We start from the raw sequence: 21,113 nt of genomic DNA, 5'->3' as shown, positions 1-21,113 counted from the left end.
TCTGACCTCTGCCTCAGCTTCCATAATTTGCTAGGATTGCTCGCAAAACTCAGGAAGACACTTTACCATTCGTTTATTTTAAAGGATATAAACTCAGGAGCAGCTAAACAAAAGTGATGCATAAGGCAAGGTATTGGGTGGAAAGGGGCACGGAGCTTCTGTTCCCTTTCGGGGTCCACCATCCTCCCAGCACCTTGATGTGCTAACTCTAAACCCTGTTATTTAGGAAAGTTTTTTTGTTTGTTTTTTGTTCTTTTTAGTGGAAGTTTAATAACATAAGCATGACTGATTACATCACTGGCCATTGGCGATTGAACTCAGCCTCCACCCCCGCCCCTCCCCAGAGTTCCAACCCTCTCATTATGCTTTGGTCTCTCTAGCAACCAGCCTTCTTCCTGAAACTATGTAGGGAACCCCAGCCCTTAGTCATCTCATTAGCATACACAAGCCCTTCTTATCTCCCCAGAGATTCCAAGGGTATTAGAAGCTGTATGCCAGAAACAGGGGACAAAAATCCAAATATGTATCTCTTATTAGATCACACACTGGCTCTGCCCCCTGCTCACTGTGTGATGTCAGGCGCATGCCTTGACAATCCATTGTCTCCCTTTACTCATATGTACAGTGGGGATATTAGTAGTCCCTCTCTCAGAGGGCTGTAGTGACGATCAAATGGAACACTAAAGGAAAGCATTCAGAATTCTGTGCCTGGCACAAAGTTGCCAAAAAACACTGTATAATGTAAGAAGAAAAGGTGACCAGGAGTTGAATTCTGGGGAAGACTGTACTTAAGGGCCAAGGAAAAGGAATGAGAACAGTGAAGACCAAAAAATGGAAGCTAGGAGTAAGAGGAAAACCAGGAGGGACCCCGGTGATGCCAGCAACAGAGGAATTTAGAAAAGAGCTATTCTCTACTAGAATGTCATGGGGTATATATTTTGTCCCCCGTTTTCCCAGGATAGGAAATGGGGCCCAGAGAGGTTCAGCAGCATGTCCAAGGCCACACAGTCAGGACCTGCTAGAGCTGGCATTGGAAGGTAGCTCTGTGACCTGATTCCTTTGCTTAATCTATCACTGTGTTAGTTTCCTGGAGCCGCCGTCAAAAGTTCCACAGATTCGGTGGCTTTATTCAGGAATTTATTCTCTCTCAGTCCTGGAGTCTGGGAGTCCAAAATTAAGGTGTTGGCAGGGGTTCCTTTCTGGAGGGGCTGAGGGAGATTCTGTCCCATGCCTTTGTCCTAGCTTCTGGTGGCAGGCAGTCCTTGGCGTTCCTTGGCTTACAGATGTAGCACCTGGATCTCTTGTCTGTCATCACGTGGTGTTCTTCTCTGACCACGTCTGTCTTATAAGGACACCAATTATGTTGGATTTAGGACCCACCCTACTTTCAGGAACTGCATTACAGGGACCTTGACTGTCTTACTCACTTCTGGGTCCTTGGTGTCAGGACAGTCAGGATAATCATTGAGTGCCTCCTGTATGCTAGCCCTGTGCCCTACATGTGGTAGTCTATAAGTAACTATTGACAGGATGCTCGGGCTGGATCTGAAGTTGGGTAGGTGTTGGGGAGACACAGAGAAGCAGAGGGGGACTTCCTACCCCAAAATGGAATGAGCAGATGGAAGAAGGGTCTGGGGCTGGGCCCTCTTGGCTCAAAAGCTCTCCCTTAGCTGGTAGAACTTCTCCTGGCCACTCGCCCCTAAGTGCCCTGGCCTTTCCTGGGTGCTGCTCCTTCTACTTGAGGGAGACTCTCCCTTAACATAATTGTGTCCACTGTTAGTCCTTTGTTATGGATACTGGGTAGCTGGAGACAAGGCTTCGTGCTGTCACTTTAGGTTTGGGTTGATAGTGCCGCACGTTGTGGAGTGATCTCTGTTAGACCAGCCATCTTTGCTATAAGATGTTCTCTGGGAGTTCAATTTATGATAGAGTCAAGATCTCACTCTTTTTGAGATGCTTGAGTAGGTCTGAAGTATGTGGACTGAATTTAGATGGCCATTGAGTGCTGTACAGAAACTCTCCATATCCAAAGATTGAGCTTCTCTCCTATCTTCCCTGGAAAGTTTAGCTTCATTTGCAGGATATAAACAAACGTTTCTGTCCATCAGCATTTATCAAGAGTCTGTTCTGTACCTGGAGGGATGGACAGAGTAATATAAAATTACAAAGTCATTGTCTGATGGGGCAGAAAGACAGGAGAAAAAAAGATGGTCGCTACCTCAAAAATGGAAACAGAGCCTTACCTCACACCATATACCAAAATCAAGTCCAGATAATCCAAGGATTTATGTTTGAAAGGCCAAACTTTTAGAAGGCAAAACAAGCAAACAAACGAAAGAAAAAAGAAAAAGAGAATATCTTTACAACCTTAGCATAACAAAGCATTTCTAAAAAAGTCATACAGTGCAAACCATAGAAGAAAAAGATGGGCATATTCTACCATGTTAAAATTATGCACTCTGCTCGTCAAAATACAGTAAAAAAAATTTTTTTTAACTAAAGCCACAAACTGGGAAGATACATTTGTTATACACGTATATTCGTTTACTGGGGCTGTTGTAACAAAGTACTAAAAACTGAGTGGTTAAACAACAGAAATTTACTGTTTTGGAGGCCAGTAGCATAAGATCCAGGTGTCTGCAGGGTCATGCTCCCTCTGAAGGTTTTAGGAAGGATCTTTTCTAAGCATTATAACTTAGTTCCACATGGTACTGTCTCTAATATGCATATCTGTGTCCAGATTTGTCCTTTTTATAAAAACAATGGTCATATTGGATTAGAGGTCCGCCCTACTCCCATATGACTTCATCTTAACTAATTACATCTGTAAGGACCCTATTCCTAAATAAGGTCACATTCTGAGATGCTAGGGGTTGGGACTTAAACATGAATTTGAGGGTGGGGGAGAGACACAATTCAATCCATAACAACACATAACAGGTGGGTAGTTTAGTATCCATAATATTTAAAGGCCTTTTGTAAATTAATAAGAGAAAGACAAATACCCAATAGAAAATAGGCACAAAGAAATGAGCAGAGTCTTTTAAAGGTATAAATAGCCAATGAACGTGAAAGCAGCCAGGGAAATACAAAGTAAATCCAAAATAAGATACCCAGTGGACAGGAATACTTAGAATGGCTGACAGGAACAGGTAGACACATTCCGGTGGGAAATGTATGTTGTCAGGCAGCCGTGGGCATATAGCAGGGCATTGAACTCACCCAGAAAGACTGTCAACATTTTCATGCAAAAGAGGAAATGCAGTTAAATCAATATATGATTAGATATTCAATCAAAGAAATACAAACAAAAAAATATTTCAGCACCCCCACAGATCCCATACCCATGTGTTAAAATGTTAATGTTCAGTGCTGGTGACTTTGTGGGGAGATTTCTATCCTGCTGGTTGCCATGAAGTTATTTTAGCCCTTTGGGCTGGTCTGGCAGTTGATATTGAGCAGCATAAAAATATTTGGATGTTTTTTATATATCTTGATATATTCTTTGCCCCAGTAATACCACTGATGGGTTTTATTGGAAGGATGTAATCTGAAAGAAGAAAAATACCAAAGTGCTCAATTTTAGGTCATTAAAAATAACCTAAGTACGTAGCAGGGTGCCTGTGTGGCTCAGTGAGTTGAGTATCTGACTCTTGATTTTGGCTCTGCTCATGATCCCAGGGTCGTGGGATGGAACCCCACAATGGGCTCCATGCTGAGTGTAGAGCCTGCTTGAGATTCTCTCTCTCTCCTCCCCCTCTGCCCCTCTCCTCTGCTTGTGCTCTCTCAAATTAAAAAAAAAAAAAAATTGGGGCGCCTGGGTGGCTCAGTCTGTTAAGCATCCAACTTTAGCTCAGGTCATGATCTCGCAGTCTGTGAGTTTGGGTGCCATGTTGGGCCCTGTGCTGACAGCTCGGAGCCTGGAGCCTGCTTCGGATTCTATGTCTCCCTCTCTCTCTGCCCCTCCTCCACTCATCCTCTGTCTCTCTCACTCTCAAAAATGAATAAATGTTAAAAAAATTAAAAAAAAAATAACCTAAGTACCTAGCGATAGGAAAATGGTTAAAATAAGTTACAGTATTTCAGCCTAATGGAATATTCTGCATAGACATTAAAAATGAAACTTAAGGGTCTCAGGTCAGGTTAGCATCTGCCTTCAGCTCAGCTCATGGTCTCACGGTTCATGAGTTCGAGCCCCACATCGGGTGAGCTCGAGCCCTGCTTCAGAATTCTCTCTCTCTCCCTCTCTCTCAAAAATAAATGAAAAATAAGTAAGTAAATAAATAATAATAAATAACTAATTAAAAATGAAGCTTTGTGGGCGCCTGGCCGGCTTGGTGAGTAGAACATGTGACTCTTGATCTTGGGGTCATGAGTTCAAGCCACACACTTGGGATGGGGGGGCAGCAGTGGAGAAAAGGAAGCATTTGATGAAACCTGTAAAGTGCTGGGATTATCGTTGGATTTCGCTTTTAAAAAAATCCGTTCCTATTTTAATTGTTTGCACAGTAAATTAAGAGACAAAGGGTTTCTCCCAACACATGAGAACAAAGTCAGGGAAACACAGAGCAGCCTTCTTCGGGCCTTGTTAAAAGTTGTGTGCATACCTCTGAAACCCTCTGCTCGGTGAGCAAGGGCCAGAGCCAGAGCGCCATTTAGAAGCACTTAAAAGGACCAGTCTCAGGAGGAGAGCCAGGCTGTTGTTTTCCCCAGAAAGTGTCTTTTGTCCCAAATGGTTTTCTTTGATTTCCTTTTTATTGATTAGAATTTAGCTGTTTTCAAAGGCTGCAGGGAGAGCGAATTTTTGTCTGGGTAGAGAACGGAGCAGCATTTGTACAAGCCGGCTGCTGGGGGGGGTGCGGAGAGGATGGCTTCTGGATTCTTTTGAGTAATTTACAGATGGTCTATTTCCATCCTCCCAAGCCCACCCCACGTGGCTCAACCAAATTCAGCTCATCGGACTCTTAAAAAAGGAAACCAGGCCTGTTTATTTGTGACCTTGCGTTAAAATGAGAAAAAGTAGAAATGGCACCTGTCCCCTGGCTTTTGTCTGCCAACTCCGCTTCACTTCTCTTGAGGTCGGGGGGCAGGCAACAGACACGGGGCCCCCTCTCTGGACCGGGATGTGGTGGTAGCAGGCCTCCACGTCAGGGCTGCATAGCTCGTTCTCATGGTCATCTGGATTGAAGTTCCACCGTGTGTTGTGAATGTAGTTGTGGATAATGGATGGATAATGTCCTTGCCTCCATGGAGAACCAGAAAATATCAGATAAGGACAAAGTGCCTTTATCAGAAATAAAGTAGGTGCTGAAAACAAGCAATTGAGAGGGAGGGAGGCTGGGGGACTATTTTCAGCTGGGTGGTCTTGGAAAGCGTGGTTGAGGCAGTGATATTTGAGTTGATGTTCCCAAGCTGAGGCAATAGCAGGTGCAAAGACCCTGCGGCAGGAATGGTCTTGTTTTCAAGGAATAGAAAGAAGGCAGATGGGGCTGGCGGGTGAGGTCTGAGGTGTAGGCTGGGGTCAAATTATTTAGATCCTGGCAGAGCAGTGGTTCCCAGTTGGGGGGTTTTGCCCTCAGAGGATGTTTGGTGATGTAGAGAGACATTTGGGGTTGTCACACTTGGGGGTGGTATGCTACTGGCATCGAGTAGATGGAGACCAGGATGCTGTTAAACATCCTACAGTGCACAGGACTGCCCCCACAAGACAGAATGATCTAGCCCCAGATAGTACCGAGGTTGACAAATCTTGTTGTAGATGAGGCGAAGGACTTGTTATTGTTGTTGTTTTAAAGTTTATTTATTTAAGTAATCTCTCTACCCAAGGTGGGGTTCAAACCCATGACCCATGTGATCAAGAGTCACATGCTCTTCTGACTGAGCCAGCCAGGCACCCCTAGATTAGGCTAAGGACTTTGAATTTCATTCTAAGAGCGGTGGATGGAGGGTGTTAATTAGGGAAGCAAGAGAATGGCCCCGTTCTGTTTTCTTTTCTAAACCAGAGTGTTGGACCAAGTTATCCAGCTCTGACATGCCAACCTTATCTGACTAAATTTGGGTGGGAGAAGGGAGACTTCATAGCGTTGGAGAATAAGCAATCTCCCAGAATAAGCAATCCGTTCTTCCTGGGGAGGCTGAGCCCACTTCCTGGGTTTTGTGTCGGGTGCTTGGGTTTCTGCTTACAGCAAAGAAGAAGGGCTCAAAGAGGAAGCAGAAGGATAGAAATTGTACTTGATATGTGGTTTCCAGCTGGTACTTTGGCCTCCTTCAATCTGGAGAAGAAGACCCAAGACAAGCTTAGCTGAGGTAGTGAGTAGACTCTCGTCGTATCTGTTGGAGAAAAATTCAGTCTTTGGTTGGTATTAACATTTGTCCAGGCTAGAATCATGGATACGAAGAGAATATTAGTTAATATTTCAGTACTGTTGATATTTTGGGCCAGATTATTCTTTGTTGGGGGGTTGGGGTGGAGGTATCCTGCACTTTTTAGGATTTTTAACAGCACCCCTGGCCTCAACCCCCCACATGTCAGTAGCAACCCCCTCCCAACTTGTGACAACAAAAAGTCTCTCCAGACATTGCCAAATGTCCCTAGAGGTGTGAGAGAGGGAAAAATTGCCCCAGGTTGATGTAAATTTCAGGGGCCAGTACTTCATAGGTGTCCATAAAGATCACCATAAATTCCATGATTCTTCCGGGGAGGGTGGGGCAGGTTGGGGAGTTATTGAGCTAGATGGTCCTGCTTTTTCTGTTCTGTAATCTAAGTTCCTTACCATCTGGCTGCCGGTCAGCTTTCAAATTTAGCATCGGATATTTCTAGGGAGGAGGGACAAGGAAGATGCTGTCTTCAGGAATCCTCCAGGGACATTTTTGCCTTCAGATTGTTTAGAGCCGTAGTTTTGGATGTCTGAGTGGATGTTATTGTTCAGATGTGTCACACATTCTGGAACAAAGGCCCTGAGTTTAGTGAGAACCCTCCACTTTCTTGGGGGGCTGGGCTGAGATACAACCTTGAGATCCCAAGCCCTGAAAATTATGGGACCTGTCATCATAAGTCACTCAAGAGAACAGCAATGGTTGACTTTCTCCACAGTGATTACTTCAGAATTATTTCTGAATATCAAATATTAAATTCTTGCCCCAAGATGTATTTCTCTCTCTTTTTTAAATTTTTATATGTTTTTTTATTTATTTTTGAGAGAAAGACAAGAGTGTGAGCAGGGGAGATCAGAGAGAGAGGGAGACACAGAATCCAAAGCAGGCTCCAGGCTCCGAGCTGTCAGCACAGAGCCCGACGCGGGACTCGAACCCACAGACTGTGAGATCATGACCTCAGCCGACATCAGACGCTTACCCGACTGAGCCACCCAGGCGCCCCTCTCTTTTTTTTACTTGAAATGGAGGTTGGGGATATCCACAGCACACACCTGTTCTGCCTGAGGGTGAAGCCAGCATCATCTTCCCCATTTAAAAAGCAAAGGAAAACATAAAAACCCAGAGTACAAATAAGCGGGGGTGATGTTATTTGTGAAGAGAATCCTCATTAATTTATTTTAGAAATCCAAATTAGTAACCGTCTTTGCCTGCTTTACTGTTAAGTTAGCAAGTTACTTGGGACTTTATCTTTTGAAATCAAGAACTTCAGGACCAGAACAGCAAAGGGTAGTGGGACTGCAGTGCATGGTTCTGTTACTCGGGTCCCTCTGCATGGAGTTTCCTTCCCTGAAATATTTCCTGGGCAAAATCCTACCTATCTTTTTTGTCCTAGTTTTATTGAGATATAGGTGACATACAACAATATGTAAGTTGAAGGTGTACAATGTCATGATTTGATACACATATATTTTGAAGTGATTACCATGATACAGTTAGTTAATACATCCTACTTACCTTTTTAAGTTTATTTTGAGACAGAGAGAGAGAGAGAGAGCATGAGCAGGGGAGGGCAGAGAGAGAGAATCCCAGGCAGGTTCCCTGCTCAGTGCAGAGCCCAGCTCGGGGCTTGATCTCGTAAACTGTGAGAACATGACCTCAGCCAAAATCAGGAGTCCAACACTTAACCTACTGAGCCACCCGGGCGCCCCTCTTTTTTTTTTTTTTAAGTAATCTCCACACCCAATGGCAGGGTTGAAACTCACAATCCCAAGATCAAGAGTTGTGTGCTCCACCGACTGGGCCAGCCAGGCGCCCCCATCCTACTTATCTTGAAAGACTTAACTCGTGGGGTGCCTGGGTGGCTTGGTCGGTTAAGCGTCCAACTTCGGCTCAGGTCATGATCTCACGGTCCGTGAGTTCGAGCCCCGAGTCGGGCTCTGTGCTGACAGCTCAGAGCCTGGAGCCTGCTTCGGATTCTGTGTCTCCCTCCCCTGTTCATGCTCTGTCTCTCTCTGTCTCAAAAATAAATAAATGTTAAAAAAAAAATTTTTTTTTTAAAGAAAGACTTAACTCGAGGGGCACACCTGGGTGGCTTAGTCGGTCAAGCATCCGACTCTGGCTCAGGTCATGATCACACGGTTCGTGGGTTCGAGCCCCATGTCAGGCTCTGTGCCTGTGCTGACAGCCCAGAGCCTGGAGCCTGCTTTGGATTCCGTCTGGCTCAGGTCATGATCTCACGGTTCGTGGGTTCGAGCCCCATGTCAGGCTCTGTGCCTGTGCTGACAGCCCAGAGCCTAGAGCCTGCTTCAGATTCTGTGTCTCCCTCTCTCTCTGCCCCTCCCCCACTCATGCTCGGTCTCTCTCTCTCTCTCTCTCTCAAAAATAAATAATAAAACATTAAAAAAATACTTAACTTGAATGCCTCCTCTGGGAAGCCTTCCCTGACCATGCCCCTCCCAAGAATGGGTTGTACTTTACTATGTCTTGCACTAGGTCAGGTTTATGTGGCTCATTAACACTTAGGACCCATAATTTGTTTTCATTGAGGTAAAATTTATATAATGTCAATCTAAACTTTTTGTTTTCAAGATTATTTATTTATTTAGAGACAGCAGAGGGAGAGGGGGAATCCCAAGCAGGCTTCACTCAGCACAGAGCCCGATGCAGGGCTTGATCCCGTGACCACGAGATCACAACCTGAGCTGAAATCAAGAGATGGTCGCTTAACGAACTAAGCCACCCAGGTGCCGCTCAATCTAACCATTTTAAAGTATATACAGCTCAGTGGCATTTAGTACGTTCTCAGTGTTGTGTAACCATCACCTCTCTCTAGTTCCAGAATATTTTCATCATTCCAAAGGAGACCCGTGCCCACTGAGGAGTCACTCCCCATATCTGTCCTGCTAGCCCCCAGCCTGTCTCCTACAGATCCTAGCAACCACCAATTTGCTCTCTGTCAGTCTAGATTCACCTGTTCTGGATGTCTCAGAAATAGAATCATACCATAAATGATTTTGTATCTGGCTTCTTTCAGCTTCCATAATGTTTCCAGGGTTCAGCTACAAAATATTGTAGCATGTATCTCTACTTCATTCCTTTTATAACTTTCTGTCCGATGGTTATGCTACATTTTGTTCATGCATTCATCCGTTGGTGGACATCTGGCCCACTTCCACCTTTTGGCTATTGTGAATAGTGTACAACCATGAACATTCACGTACAAGTTTTTCTGTTCTCTTGGGAGAATGGAAATACCAAGAAGAATTGCTGGGTCATGTGGTAACTCTAGGTTTATCCTTTTGAGGAAGAGCCAGGCAAGTAGCACAGTGGCGACACCATTTTATATTCCCACCAGCAGCACCCAGGCTTCCAATTTCTCTACGTCTGCATCAACACTTGTTATTTTCTGGTTGTTGTTGTTGTTTTTCTAGCCAACCCAGTGAGTGTGAGGCCACTGGAATTTTGATTTGTTTTTGTATCTTTCCTGCTCCCCACCCATAAGCCGAATTGTTGGTGGCGTTGTACTTTCGTTACCAGCCACATTTTAATTTTTTTTTTTTTTAACATTTATTTATTTTTGAGACAGAGAGAGACACAGCATGAACGGGGGAGGGGCAGAGAGAGAGGGAGACACAGAATCCGAAGCAGGCTCCAGGCTCTGAGCCATCAGCCCAGAGCCCGACGCGGGGCTCGAACTCACGGACCGCGAGATCGTGACCTGAGCTGAAGTCGGACGCTTAACCGACTGAGCCACCCAGGCGCCCCACCAGCCACATTTTATAAGAGTTCATGAGCGGGCTGAGCTTGCCTCCTGTCCTTATTTATAATGTGATCTTGAGCACGTCACTCGGCTTCTCTGAGCCCAGATTCTTTCCTCTGTAACATGGGAACCTCCAGAGCTGTTGAGGGGCAGAAATGAGCCAGAGTCAGTGCCTGCCCCAGGGTGATTTCGCAATACAGGTTTGCCGTAATTATCACGATCATGATGTTCCGGTGCCTAGGACTGAGTAACTGTAGAATAAGTGTTAATTAAATAAATCATTGAACCCTTGGATATTGCTCAACTAGCCCTCTTTTTTATTTCTGCCAAGTGTTCCCTGAATTTGAGACAACTGTCTTGCAAATTGATCACTCCCAAGGTGAGGCAGAGAGGAGTAGTGGATCAATGGGACCACTTCCCTTGGAAAAATACAGCGTGAAAACCTTGATAGGTGTGTGTTGGAGGGGAGGGTTGGGGGGAGCTGGAGAGAGCAGCTCCTCATAACCTTCGAGGAGAAAGAGGAATAAAAGAACTTTTTTTTTTTTTTTTTTGACATGAAAAACAATTTTCTTAGAAAGCGGAAGATAGAGGATGGCACTAGCAGCTGCCTTGTTGAAGGTTGGTCAGTGGCCCCCGGAGAGGAAAAGAGCAACTCTCTTCACTCTGGAAAGGGCTTGAGGGCCCCTTAGGCGCTGAGAGCCCTGTAGCTGGCCTTGCTCCTTTTTCCATTTCCTGTAAGGACCTCTGGGGTGGACATACTCCCACAGGTCAGCCGCTGGGCAGCTTTCTTTAGCTGCCATGGGTCTTTCTAGAATCCACCTCTTAGCTCACTCTAGCCACTCTGGCCTTCATTCTCTTCCTGCGTCTCTCCCTCTTCCCACCCCTCTGCCTGGTGTGTCCCCCTCTCCACCTCACTTCCATTAGGCCTTCCTCAAACCTCACCTCGCAGAGGCCTTGCCTGAGCGCCCTGGCTGACGTGACGGCCCCCACATGTGCCCCACCAGTCACCATTCTCTTACCCTGCCTAGGATTTCGTGCTTGCTTTTTAAATGTTTGTGTTATGTTTTTAAATGAAATATTTCTAACTTAAAAGAATAAAACAAATACCCAGGTAACCATGTCCGAGATCTGACAAATGCTAATAATATTCTTCCCTGTTTGGTTATTTCATATCTCTCCTTTTAATCAACTTTATTAAGGTGTAATTTACATACGATAAATACATACAGTTTAAATATGTATCTTGTTGATTTTTGGCAAATGCATGCATGTAACTGCCACTATAATCAAGATACAGAGTATTTCCCGCACCCCAGAAAGGTCTCTCATCTCCCTACCCTGCTGGATTTTTCTTTTTTTTTTAGTTAAAATTTTTTTTCTTTAATTTTTTAATGTTTATTTTTGAGAGAGAGAGACAGAGAGAGTGAGTGGGGAGGAGCACAGAGAGAGGGAGACACAGAATCCAAAGCAGTCTCCAGGTTCTGAGCTGTCAACACAGAGCCCAATGCGGGGCTTGAACCCACGAATCATGAGATCATGACCTGAGCCGAAGTCGGATGCTTAACTGACTGAGCCACGCAGGCACCCCTCATATTCAGCACTATCTGAAATCACCTCATTTGTGACTTTTTTTTCTTTTAAGTTTATTTATTTATTTTGAGAGAGTGTGCGAGTGGGGGAGGGGCAGAGAGGGGGAGAGAATCCCAAGCAGGCTCTGCAATGACAGCATGGGGCTCAAACTCATGATCATGACCTGACCCAAAACCAAGAGTCAGATGTTTAACCAACCGAGGTGCCCCCATTTGTGTCTTTTTTAGTCTGTCTTTTTTAGTCTCTCTCTGTCCAACCACAGTGTATGTTCATGGAGGCAAGGACTATGTTGTTCCCCACTCCTTGCATGGCATGGCCCACAATCAATCTATCAAGGTCATGATACTGTATTTATTATCCTTGTTTGCACATCTTTTTTTTAAATTTTTTTTTTTTAACGTTTATTTATTTTTGAGACAGAGAGAGACAGAACATGAATGGGGGAGGGTCAGAGAGAGGGAGACACAGAATCTGAAACAGGCTCCAGGCTCCGAGCTGTCAGCATAGAGCCCGACGTGGGGCTCGAACTCACGGAGCATGAGATCATGACCTGAGCCGAAGTCGGCCGCTTAACCAACTGAGCCACCCAGGCGCCCCATTTTTTTTTTTTAATTTTTTTTTTAACGTTTATTTATTTTTGAGACAGAGACAGAGCATGAATGGGGGAGGGTCAGAGACCTTGTGTGCATATCTTGACACACAGTGAGGTACATTGATGGGGTAATTCCTGGAAATGGAACTATGGAGTCGACAGATATTTCCTTCTTTTGCTATCCTAAAAGAGACATCTGTCCCCCTTTCTCTCTTCTAACCCGTGTCTCAGTCTGAGCACTGTGGCCATTTCGGGCTGGACCATTCTTTGTTTTGGGGGGCGGAGGGGGGCGGTCTTGTACACTGCAGGATGTTGAGCAGCATCCCTGACCTCTACCCACTAGCTTCCCTAGCGTCCCCCACCTCAGTTGTGACAACCCAAAATGTCTTTAGACAGTGGAAAATGTCCCCGGGGGAGTTAGGGGCGGCAACATTGTCCCCATATGAGAACCACAGGTCTATCTCTGTAGGGTGATTTCCTGCCACACAGTTTTGTCCCTCGGTTGGGGCTATCTCTAAATGAATTACCCTCGATGACATTAGATGTGTTGAATTTATTTTTCACCAGCTCAGTGGACTGAAGTACATGTTATGATCCCTACCTGGAGAGCTGTATCATGAGTTGAGCAGCTGGTTAGTTGTAGAACCAGGGAAGTCTTTGCTCTAAGTCTACAAGGATATGAATGCTTCTCCCTGGAGAATTCTCTTCATTTCTCGACTCAGGATAAATATGTCTGCAGGGTCAGGCCCTGAGGATACTGCATCTTCCAGGCCTTAAAGAAAAAGGGGGAAACCCCTTACAGCTGTGTATAGGGGCTGTCTGAACTTCCCTGATGAATCAGCACACTGAGTTGGCCATTCTTGTCTTTAAAAACCTGCAAGCTTGCCTGTAAAGCAGTGAAGGATAGATGGGGACATAGTGAAATGAAGCAGGCAGGTCCCATCCGGGGGTGGGGAGGGTGGGCTGCATTGTGGCCAGATGTTACGAGGTGGGGATGTGGAGCCCAGCCTTGCCGGACCTTCATTGTTCAAGAAAGGCAAGAAATCCAGAACTTTTTTTGAAAGTGTGATGTCCTGATTCTTGATTTTTATAATAATTAGCAACTTATTATGTTTCAACTTGATGTGGGCCAAATGAAATGCATCTATTTATAGGCTGACAGTTTGTAACCTCTGAGGTAATGTGTGAGGTTACTTCTTGTTTGGGGACTAACTCACTCAGCCCGGAAATCTTTTGGCTTGACTATGGATCCAGTCAGTGAATGTTTATTGAGTATCTACCATGTGCCAAACTATGTTCCAGAGCTGCCGCTTGACGTAAATTTGCTGGAATGACTGATAACCGAAAGGGATAGAGATTATGGGTGGGCAGATGGATGGACAGAGTGATAAAAGAAGGACAGATGGATGATGGATGGCTGAAAGATGGATGGCTGATGGATGGATGAAAGATGGATGGATGATGTGGAGAGGAAGGATGGATGAATGAATAAATGGAGGATGGCTAGCTCATGGGTGGTTACATGGATGGATAAATAGATCAATCTGATCTTTTAAAGATATATACTAAAATATTATAGATAAAATAATACGATGTTTGGGAATTACTTCAGAATGATATGGGGAGTTGAATGAGAGTATAAGTAAATCAAGATAATTATTGAATCTGAGTGATGGTGGACATGAGGAGTTTCCTTATACTTTTTTGCTGTCTTTTGAATATGATTGGAAATTTCCCATACTAAAAATATTTGTTTTAATGTTCTTGTCATTTAGAGATACACTCTGAAGGATATACAGGTAAAATGACATCATGTCTGGGACATGGTTTAAAATATTCAGCTAAAATTTTTTGCAAGTCGGTGTATAGATGTGCTATGCTCTGAATGCTTGTGTCCTCCCAAAATTTATATGCTGGAATCCTAACGTCCAATGTGATGCTGTTGCAAGATAGGGCCCTTGGGAGGTAATTAGGTTATGAAGGTGGAGCCCCCTTGAATGGGATTAGGGGCCCACATTGCTCCCCAGTCCCTTCTACCATGTGACGACACAACAAGAAACCTGTGACCCAGAAGATGGCCCTCACCCAACCATGCCGGCACCCTGATCTTGAACTCCCAGCTTTCAGGACTGTGAGAAATTTTTGTGGTTTATAAGCTACCCAATCTATGGTATTTTGTTGTATGAACAAAGACAAGTACAGACTAAGACACGATGAAACATCCTTTAGCAAAATGTTGATCGTTGTTACCACTGGGTAGTGGGTATATAGAGATTCATTACACGGGCCTGTGTAAATCTGTATATGGTTGCAAGTTTTTACAATAACACACACACACACACACACACACATATATATATATATATATATATATATTTTTTTTTTTTAATGGGACAGAGAAGTGGGGCCTCCTGTTTTCCAGGTACTTTTGGAAGTGTGGAATCATGCTCTGGGTGAATTTCTCACAAGCATGGTAGTGTTGACATCAAAGGAATGGGTATTTTAAAAAAATGTTTTTTTTAACATTTATTTATTTTTGAGACAGAGAGAAACAGAGCATAAATGGGGGAGGGTCAGAGAGAGAGGGAGACACAGAATCTGAAACAGGCTCCAGGCTCTGAGCTGTCAGCACAGAGCCTGACATGGGGCTTGAACTCACGGACCGTGAGATCATGACCTGAGCTGAAGTCGGTCGCCCAACCGACTGAGCCACCCAGGCGCCCCGGAATGGGTATTTTTTAACAAGGGATGTCACTGGCTGAGTGTTGCCATAGTGAGGCTAGAAGCCAGGGCTCTGTTGTGGACCACAGGTTGAGAACAGATTTCTTGCCCACATAGGTGCTCCCACTTCTGTTGGGAGGCAGAAAAGCACAGTGGTCAGAGTGTCTGGAATCAGCCTCCCTGGGTCCAAACACCAGTGCTGCCATTTTCTAGCTGTGTGGCCTTGAATATGGGATTTCACTATCCTGTTCCTCAGTTTCCTCATCTATTAAATGAGAGTTAATAGTAACATGTTACAGACTCATTATGCAGATTGAACTATTTATTCCACAGAAAATGCTTAGCACGGTACTTGATATGTAGCATGTATTTATTATCATTATCAGTGCTTTGTTGTTACTACTGTTAAGTATTTTAAGAACAGAAAGAACTTTCTGAGATAGGTGGGATGATTGAGGGCAGAGGCTAAGAGAAGCTCAAGAAAGAGGCACCCACTGTCAAACGATCCACCCACAGAAGCCCATTCATAAGCTGCTGGAATCACTTTCCTACAAGCTAGGTACAAAAAGGAATACAAGAAAAAAGCAACTTCCCAACCATTTCTTTTCTCTGCAGAATGAGGTAGAGCTGGGGGAGCTGCTTCTCTCGCTGAATTATCTCCCAAGTGCTGGGAGACTGAATGTTGACGTCATTCGAGCCAAGCAACTTCTTCAGACAGATGTGAGCCAAGGTTCAGGTACAGTGCGACCCTTCCTTCCCCCCTTTCCTTAACGTAGCATCTTTGTTTGTTTGACATGGGGACTTGATTTTTATTTTTTCCTGCATTCCTGAGACTATTAAGAAGACTCTGTGAGGGTAAACAAATAGCTTTTAGAACTAGGATGTTAGACCAAGAGGAAAAATAAAGAATCAGATGTCTCTTAGGATGAGGCAGGTAAATGATGCCATCTCAGTAACCCATTTGAACTGGGGATTTGACTGAGACCACGTGTGATAGCTACTGACCTCTGCATGCTCTTTGTATACACACAGCCCCAAGGAAGTTACTTGCCTTTCCAGATGCTATGCCTGCAATGCAGATGCTATGCTCCAGGTGGCGGTAGTGTGCACTGACCACACCTTCTGGTCTCTGGGCGTGTGGGGTACACCCTGAGGTTTTTTTCCCTAGCTCATTTCAAGTGGACCGTGAATCTTTTTAAATCCGAGCTCTGAAAAGACTGTTGTATTTAAAGTGTCTGACTGTATAGCAAACCAATTCAAGCATGACTTTTAATGAAATGGAACAGATTCCATTCCATCTGTATGTAGCTTCTCCCTTGACAGCAAAGGATATTATCATGAAAGTAGCCAGGGTCTCTGGGACCTCTTCAGCTCAGTGGAGGAACTACTGTCTCCTCTAAGTACAGTAGCTAAAATAAATCACTTTTGCTATAAGGTGACAGCTGCATTTAGAAGACAACTTGCATTCTCAAAAACCACATTATAAAAATAGAGGCTTTGAAGGGGCCATTGGAGGGGATGGTATTAAGGCTGGAGAGTTTCAGACTCATCACCATGGGAAAGTCAGTATGATAAAATGATTAAGTGTTCCAAAGTCAAACTTCCTGAACCAAGTCCTAATTCTACTGCTTACAAATGATGTGACCTTGAAGAGGTTATTTAACCTCCATAAGCCTCAATTTCTCCATCCGAAAAATTGAGATAATAACAGTATCCATCTCACTGGATTGTTTCAACAAATATTAGATAAGGTACGCGAATCTCTTTGTAAATTAGAAAGTGATCTAAGAATGATAGTTACTATTCTGATACTCCTACGTATGAGCTATGGGCTCACTGACAAGGTAATGGGTTTCTAGGGGCAGAAAAATGAGGGCAGGCTCTGGGTCTGACTCTTCTCCCACTAGTCTGATCTTAAGTAGATCATTTCCTATCTTGAGTCTTCAGTTTCTTCATCTGTTAAATGCATACAGTGCTTGACACATGGGAGGAGCTCAATAAATCTTGGATGGCTGGAGGAAGAGAGAAGGGGATGAGCAGATAAACAGCTGGATGGGGAAGAGAGAGGAATGGATAATGGACGGATGGATGGGAAGATGGATGAACAAAAGGAGGGGTGGATACCTGGACTGATGGATGGAAAGATAAATGGATTGATGGGGAAAAAGAGTGGCGAAAGGATGGGTAGGTGGTTGGGTTATCAGATAGATGGCAAGTTGGATGGATGGATTGGGTTTCATGAGCTCCAACATTCTATAATGCTGTGTCCGATTCCCAGACCCGTTTGTGAAAATCCAGCTGGTACATGGACTCAAGCTTGTGAAAACAAAGAAGACATCCTTCTTAAGAGGAACAATTGATCCTTTCTACAATGAATCCTTCAGCTTCAAAGTTCCCCAAGAAGAACTGGAAAATGCCAGCTTAGTGTTTACAGGTACGTTGTGTTCCAGATCCTGATGATCTCCAGGTGAGGCTATTCCACTTATTGTCCTAAAAACAGAAGGTATCTAGAGAGGACAGTCTTTAAGAACTTCATGTCTGCTATTCAGCTACCTGGGTTTGAATTCATTTACCACTTGTGAACTTGGGCAAGATCCATAAAACTGTACAGCATGATTATTACAAATGTAAACTTTGGAGCCAGGTTTCCTGGCGCTTCCACATAATTACTGAAGACTTGGGCAAGTAGCTTGGCCCCTCTGAGCCTCAGTTTCTTCACCTATGAAATGGGCAATAATAGTACTTGCTTCATAGGTTTGTCGTGAAGACTAAGGGACTTACAACCTGGAAATAGTAATGAGTGCTCACTATGTTAGTTTTGGTGGCATGATCATTCCAGTAGCTTATAGTCTAATAGGGAAACATGAGGAAATAGGGTCACCTAACTCAGGAGGATTTTGAAAGCCTTCCCAGAGGACATGGTGTTTAAGTAGAGGCTCCATGTGCCACTCTGGTTGAATTTAATCGGTTGTTTTCAGGGTGTATTAGTTACCTATTGCTGCAAAACGAATTTAGTGACTTAAAATAGTGAACATTTATTAAGCTCATAGTTCCTATGGCTCAGGAACCCAGGCATAGCGTCGCTCGGTGCTCCTGGCTGAGGTTATCTGACAAGGCCTGCACTCAAGGTATTGGCTGGGGCCGCAGTCTCATCTTAATGCTCATCTGGGGGAGGATCTGTTTTTAAGCTTATGCACATAGTCAACGGTTGGCAGGATTCCATTTCTTGCAGTGGAGATACATGGGATTGGAGGCTTCAGTTCCTTCTTGGATGTCAGCCAGTGACCTTCTTGTGTTTCTCATCACATGGGCTTCTCCATGGGGTAACTCACAGCATGACAGATGGCTTCCATCAGAGCAGGCACGTGAGGGAGCAAGATGGAAGTCGGAGTCTTATTGTTAACCTAACCTTAAAAATGATGTCCCATTACTTTTGCCGTATTCTGTCCACTAAAAGCGACCCAGTGGGTCCAGCTCACCTTCTAGGGGAAGGGGATTACAGGAGGGTGTGAATACTGGGAGTTAGGGATCGTTGGGAGCCATTTTGGAAGCTGGCTACCGCAGCATAGAACCAATAGAAGTAATGGTTTTTATCTCCTGTGTCCTCGTCATAGGAGGGGCTTCACTTATATTATCGCTAATACTCATCATGATTCCCCCTGTCAAGTCAGTATCATCCCCGTAGACTTACAGGGCTGGGGACCGAGACCAAGGCTTAAAACCTGAGCGAGCCACCCAGCATCAGACTGGTAGAATCAAGATTCAGGCTCTAGTCTTCCTCGCTCCAAAGATGAAGGGGTCTGCCTTTCCCAAATGCGCAGGTAGTGCTGGCATTGGGGTTCTGACATCACACTGAAGAGTCCTGCTCCAGAGTAGTCAGAAGCTTCATCTGTTTAGATCTAGTCTAAAACCCTTAGCTGCAGGTCTCCCAAGAAAGAAGGCCATGGCTGAAAAGCCGTTGCATGTGAGGCTTCTTCTGCATGGGCTTATTGCTTCTCATCGCCAAGATTGCAAATGCGCTGTGCTCCAGGACTCCCCCGAGGCAGGTTGGTTCTGGGTTTTCTAAGGGCCTGTCACCCAGAGAGTCTGCATCCATTCAGGGGATGCCTGCCCTAAGCAGACACGACAGTCCTATCTGTTGCAGCCTGCGATGGCTGCTGTCCAAGGGTCCCACTCTCCCCAAGGTTTCAGGTGAAGACAGAAGACAGTGATTCCCCTGAATCTTTAAATGGTAGAGGGCAGGCAGTGGGAGCTTTATTGAACCAAGATAAGATCCAAGCATGGAATATGGATTCCCAAGGCCCTACTAAAAATAAAGGACTTAATGTTGCACATGGAGATCAGGAGGGGGCCCAGGGGGCATTGAGTGCCCATAAGGAAAGCGCTGACACTTGTGTATTTTACTTTACTTACGATTTTATGACAAAAGTAGCACACGCCCGTCACAACCAAAAGATGCGAATGGACAGAGAATCAGAAGAGCAGGTGGGTTTAAATGCATGGGCTGTGGAGCCAGGGCCTGGGCCTTGGCTTTGTGGCCTTGAGCAAGACATGATGGCTATCAGTTGGACAACATAGCTCTAGGTTTTACCTGGATTTATTTTCAGTTCTTGGTCATCCATAGCTTTTTTTTTTTTTTTTTTTTTTAAAAATCTTTTTTTTTTTTTTTTTTTTTTAAAGAATGTTCTTATTTTTTTTGCGTCTTTAATCATCTCTTCTAAAATTTGAGCATTTATCGCTCTAACAGCTATATGCTTACTAGGGTGTAAAATGGGTGTAACTACACAAGGACATCTTGAAAGATTGTTATGTGGGTTAAATGAGAACAAGACATAATCTTTGCTAAGCACTGTGTCTAGTGCACAGCAAGCACTTAGTAACCGTTAACTATTATTATTTTTTGTTTATTTATTTATTTTGAGAGAGAGTGCATGGGGGAGGGGGAGGGAGGGAGAGAGAGAGAGAGAGAGAGAGAGAGAGAGAGAGAGAAAGAAAATCCCAAGCAGATGCCACCTTGTCCGTACAGAGCCCAACTTGGGGCTCGAACTCACGATTTCGAAATCATGACCTGAGCTGAAATCAAGAGTCAGATGCTAAACTGATTGAGCCGCCCAGGTGCTCCAGTAACTGTTAATTATTATTTAAAAACAATTTTTTTTTAACATTTATTTATTTTTTGATAGAGACAGAGCATGGGTGGGGGAGGGGCAGAGAGAGAGGGAGACACAGAATCCAAAGCAGGCTCCAGGATCCCAGCTGTCAGCACAGAGCCGGACGCGGGGCTCAAACTCATGGACCGTGAGATCATGACCTGAGCCGAGGTCGGACGCTTAAACCACTGAGCCACCCAGGCGCCCCTGTTAATTATTATTAAAAGGCAGTTTTACTCTCTTCTTCATTCCCCTTCTAGTCCCTTCTCCCTTAAGTCACCGGTCACCACCTTGAGTGTCCTGGTATGCATCATTTCACACTTTCTTCCTTCTTCACACAAACATCATGCACATACAGAAAATTCAGCTCTTTTAAGAAGTTATTCGTTAGGGATATCTGGGTGGCTAGTCGGTTTAGTGTCAGATTCTTGATTACGGCTCAGGTCATGATCTCAGGGTTTGTGAGTTTGAGCCCGGCATCCAGCTCTGTGCCGACAGCGTAGAGCCTGCTTGGGGTTCTCTCTCTCCCTCTCTCTCTGCCCCTCCCCCCTGCCGAAATCAATAAATAAACATTTCTTTAAAAAAAAGAAGTTATTCATTAATTCAGGAAGTATGTATTGAGCACGTGCGATGTCCCAGACACTGTTTCCGAGGGCTGGGAATATAGCAGTGAACAAAACAGCCCCTGCTCTTCCTGCTCTCATGGAGCTTTTGGGACTGTTCTGTGGACACTACTCTGAAACTTGCTTTTGTTTCATTAACAAACGAAGGTGTGCAGTCCCTCCAGGTCGATGCAAATGTTAGTGGGCCTAGCTCCTTATTTTTTATAATCGCATTATATGCCGTCCTCTTGTGTAGTACAGTAACAGCAGAGATTACACATAGTGGGGGGCAAGGGAGGGTGTGGGGAGGTCAGGGGCATGTG

At 44.6% G+C, this 21,113-nt stretch overlaps 1 protein-coding gene across 2 annotated transcripts in view; it reads left to right on the top strand.

The window, feature by feature from the left end:
* Positions 1-21,113, top strand: part of SYT17 (synaptotagmin 17) — an 82,295-nt gene that overhangs the window by 32,880 nt on the left and 28,302 nt on the right. For both annotated transcript variants that reach the window (XM_049638331.1, XM_049638332.1), the window contains exons 4-5: positions 15,654-15,774; positions 17,317-17,472. In XM_049638331.1, the coding sequence (XP_049494288.1) occupies positions 15,654-15,774; positions 17,317-17,472 (277 nt within the window). The remainder of the gene's footprint in view (positions 1-15,653; positions 15,775-17,316; positions 17,473-21,113) is intronic.

Source organism: Panthera uncia, chromosome E3 (genome assembly GCF_023721935.1).
Source record: "Panthera uncia isolate 11264 chromosome E3, Puncia_PCG_1.0, whole genome shotgun sequence".
In the NCBI taxonomy this organism is placed as follows: Eukaryota; Metazoa; Chordata; class Mammalia; order Carnivora; family Felidae; genus Panthera; species Panthera uncia.
This window is presented reverse-complemented; position numbering and strand designations above follow the sequence as displayed.